Source organism: Temnothorax curvispinosus, unplaced genomic scaffold, assembly GCF_003070985.1.
Source record: "Temnothorax curvispinosus isolate PA1 unplaced genomic scaffold, ASM307098v1 QBEX01008212.1, whole genome shotgun sequence".
Classification (NCBI taxonomy): Eukaryota; Metazoa; Arthropoda; class Insecta; order Hymenoptera; family Formicidae; genus Temnothorax; species Temnothorax curvispinosus.
This window is the reverse complement of record NW_020217992.1, coordinates 179,217-183,476: the sequence shown is the minus strand read 5'-3', so window position 1 is coordinate 183,476 and position 4,260 is coordinate 179,217. Positions and strand designations below refer to the sequence as shown.

Below are 4,260 nucleotides of genomic sequence, written 5' to 3'. Positions count from 1 at the left end.
GAATAATGATTAGGTTTTCATTTACGTCAATAAAAAACCGATAAATAACTGATAACTTTTATAAACTATTGTAACATTGTGCAAGTGCAAATTTTTTAATACATTTTACTTGCATTTACAACTTATTATTTATATATAAATCATTGTTTTGGTTCACTTAAGAATTTAAATTCCTTTCGTAATTTGATTAAAATATATTAGATATTGCAATAAATAAATAATTTCTAAAAAAGATTCAATAAAATATACTGAATTCTCTGCAGGTGGATAAAACGTTTTCTCTGACGATCCTCGGTATTTGTCATTCAACATTCGGACCATCGAGCTATCCGACGAATTCCGTAGTTCTCTCTCGCTATTTTTCTCTCATTATTCCCGCAACCCGCAACAGTGATTTTTACTCCAACTGCAGGATTTTATCAACGTAATACACTCGAAAATGCAAATTCTCGTAAAAGGAAGAAGAAAGAACCAAGCAAAAAGTAAGACCAGCGGAGTCTTAGTTTCTAAGGCAGATCCGAGATTTGATTTAAGCTTCCCTGCTGAATATCGACCGCGGCGGGAAACGAATTTATGTTTCGCCCCTTCGGAAAAATACCGACGGAAAGCGCAGCTTCGTCTGTCGCTCGTCACACCGGCATAATCTCATTCCTAATGAAACTGATTCTATTAACTATTCCTATGAAACTATCCACTTACGTAATAGACGGCAATAATGTCGAAATTTGTTTCTCCGCGGATCCACCCGGAAATTTTGCGACTCGTGAATCGAATGTTTAAAAAGGAAATCGAGGTATATCACAATTTCTTTATTCGTATGTGCATTTATTTTAAACGTGCGTTCGCATAATTTCTAAACATACGTTACTTAAATCGTTTATATAAATTTCAAACCATTCATTAAAATTCTTTAAAAGTCATATATCCGAGTGAACTATAAATATATGAAGATTATGCAAAGAGGACAAAATAAGCAAAATAAAATTAGAGATACACGTGGTTAGATACATTCTCTTATTCTGCTTCTAAAATATTTCATATGCATTGGCAGCTAAAGGCCAGATTAGATCATTATATTATCACGTCGAATTTTAATTTATTTCTCGAGATCCATTGTAGCGTCATTTGCCTAATTTCGCACGGATGAAGATTACTAATGACGCTTTTCACAAACCAGAGTAGATACTAGTGTCTTTAGCCCCGACTCTTCTTACTAGCTTATCTTGATTACCCGTGCAGATTCGTCAGCACGTTCGAAGGAAACCTATTTGATAAAGGTTGACGAGAAGAAAAGATAGAAAGGAACACGGAGGGACGTCTCCACTTGTACGTGAAGAAAAATCGAAGGAATGGATGAAAAGATTCTTTTTCTTTCTCACTGCTCACCTCGAAACTGGACCATATAAATTTAAATCATCGTATAGACAACGGAGATTGTATCAACATTGAAACGTACACTATGATATATAATGAGATTCATTAATAAATAATAGTATTTCCAAATGATAATTTGCACGATAAAATATGTATTTTACGTAACGTTGGATTTTTATAAACATGAACTCGATTATCTTCATTCCCTTATGATAACTCGAGATTTTTAAAGTTGATTTCAGAATTTTTTAAAGCTTTTTATAAACTTATCGAAAAAGAAGGAAAAAATCTAATATCTATATTAACTCATTTCCATCGATTTAAATTATACTTTGAGTTCATCGGTCGTACTCCGGAATAACAACGGGTAGGGTACAGCGGGGTTGGAGAACGTCGATAATAATAGAAAGATGGGTAAAGAGGCCGTATAAAATTTCCGGCGATATTAGCCACCCGTCGAATTAGCGCTGCGAGAAAATGCCCTACTCACTGTCGTTCCCCGGGGAGGGCAGTTGGGGTGAATCCCGAATGGGGCACCCTCGCGGAGAAAAAGGGCGGGGCCCCGTATGAAGGGGCCCCAGATCAAAAACCAACCCCTGGGTGGAGTTTGCACCCCGTATATATATAACAAGTCGGGGGTCCTGGAAATACAGAATTCGATGTACCTTCGTGCAGTTAGGATCTGCGAGTCTACATTCGGCTCGATTCCGTCTTATAATTGAAAACATTAAAAGATCTCGGTATCGCGAGAGAAAAAGTGGAGAAAACTGATCATTTTTCAAAGAGAAACCATTGGAAAGATTTAAGAACAAAGTGATTTTAAAGTATCGTTCTTCGGAAGAAGGATTTCGTCCCGTTAAACTCAAAGCGGGGATTAAACAGAAGTTAAGTGCGAGATCTCAATGATCGTTGGATTACTTTGTGTCGCGTGTGAACTCCACGGCTTAAAGTTGGACACAACTTGAGCAGCTGTGTTAATCTTCCGAAGATTTTTTAACCAAAAGAAAATGTCTCGAAGCTTCCTAGTGGATTCCTTGATCGGCAACAACTCACCGCCCTCATACCCGCTGCCATATTATGGCAATCTGCCTAATTATATGTTCAATTTTTTTAATGTGGGTTTGGGCTACCAACCTATCAGACCGGTGCCCAGGCCACCCACCATGCCCGTGCCGATCAGCCCACCGACGCTGGGTGTCTTGCCGATACCTAGACAGAGTCCTCCGTCACCTTTGAATACCTCGACAAACAGACTGCCAGGTAAAAATGTGGCTAGTAATTAACCTAGAATAAATCCGTGATAATCGACTACTAATGATTCGTAAACGTATAATCACTATCGTGCGTTAGACACGCAATATGATCGTTAGCAATTAATAGAGCGACCCTAAAATCGTATTTGAGAGTATCTCGTATCTCACAAACGTCATTTATTTCCACTTAATTATATAATATTTAATATAATTATAAATATCATATAATATATAATAAATAAATGTATATAATTATTATATATTAATAAAATAGAATTAATACAAATATATTAAAATATTCATTCATTTTTTTAAGATTTCCAAGATATTATTTTGACATAAAATATGCATTTTTATGGTATCTTTCCAATCTCGCTAGACATATCACATAGAAGCAAGCATTGATCTATCGAATTTCTCCTATCGTAATAAGTATCTCTCTCTCGCAGCAGCGCCATTAACCTCTGACCTTTTTCCTCAGACGTTTCAACACCCAACGAGTCTCCGTCCCGCAACAGCACCCCGACGCCTCCGCCAAAATCCCCGAGCTCCATTAGCAACAGCTCGAAGCGTATCCGGACCGCGTTCACAAGCACTCAGCTGTTAGAGTTGGAGCGCGAGTTTGCCTCAAACATGTATCTATCGCGACTACGTCGAATCGAGATCGCGACCAATCTGCGGCTGTCGGAGAAACAGGTGAAGATCTGGTTTCAGAACCGCCGGGTGAAATATAAGAAGGAGGATCTGCCATCCGGCCAGAGCCAGAAATGCTGCTGCTTACGGACCTGCAGTAAACGGAAAGATAGCTGCGGAGAGGAATCGCCCAGCCGGAAATGCGATCAAGAAGAAGATGAAAGAAGATCCATGAAAAGTGAGAGTGACGATGGCAAATCCGGTCGCGGATTTGCCATAACCGAACGCCTCGAGCGATCGATCGCGAACGAAGACGTCGGCCCCGAGGAGAAGTTCAATTTCACGAGAATAAACTCCGTGCAGGAGGATCAGGTGGTCGGATACGAAGCGCGAGATCTCTCTCGCGGTTGCAAGAGGAACCTGGCGGATGCAAGTGAAGGGAACGACAAGAGGAGGAAGATGGAGACGATGACAGATTATCAAACTTCAAATCCGGAGGCGATTGCAACTCCAGTATTTAGAAGTATAGCATGCACGAAGCATACCGTCGAGAGAATCGTTAACTCGTGAATTCGAAAGTCTATGTACATAAGTTCTCGAAGCTGTAAAATAATGTAACGCAAAGTTCAAACGTTCATGATACCTTTGCGAGAATATAACTTGAATATAGTTAAATCAATAGATAAACGATCTAAGAGAAAAGCAATGAGATTGTATCAGAATGCGTTCAAAATTGTGAATATTGTAAATATATTTTGTAAGATTGTATTGTAGATATATTTTTGTATGATTTATGAAGAAAACCAAAATTGTATATTTTTAATATAAATTTAATCAAAATAAATAAATATCACGATTATTAAAATGCCATCAGAATCTTAATTCCTTAAAGCAACTGCGATATATTCAAGTATTTCGTTTATTAGATACATTATTTTCAGAAAATAAATTCTTTAAAATAATTCTACAATAAAATTTTAATTTTTATGTAAAAATTTCA

General features: G+C 37.7%; 1 protein-coding gene across 1 annotated transcript; it reads left to right on the top strand.

Moving 5' to 3' along the window:
- The first annotated feature begins 2,381 nt into the window (after nt 1–2,381).
- On the top strand, nt 2,382–3,830 carry LOC112457760 (GS homeobox 1-like). Its single transcript, XM_025020980.1, has 2 exons — nt 2,382–2,634; nt 3,109–3,830. The coding sequence occupies exons 1-2, from the start codon at nt 2,382–2,384 to the stop codon at nt 3,828–3,830; spliced, it is 975 nt and encodes a 324-aa protein (XP_024876748.1).
- The last annotated feature ends 430 nt before the right edge of the window (nt 3,831–4,260 follow it).

Bases quoted from the DNA above. Each gene is read 5' to 3' on its own strand.
- LOC112457760 (XM_025020980.1), top strand. From the start codon at position 2,382: ATGTCTCGAAGCTTCCTAGTGGATTCCTTGATCGGCAACAACTCACCG. The intron at 2,635-3,108 runs GTAAAAATGTGG...CTTTTTCCTCAG, and splicing joins CTCGACAAACAGACTGCCAG to ACGTTTCAACACCCAACGAG.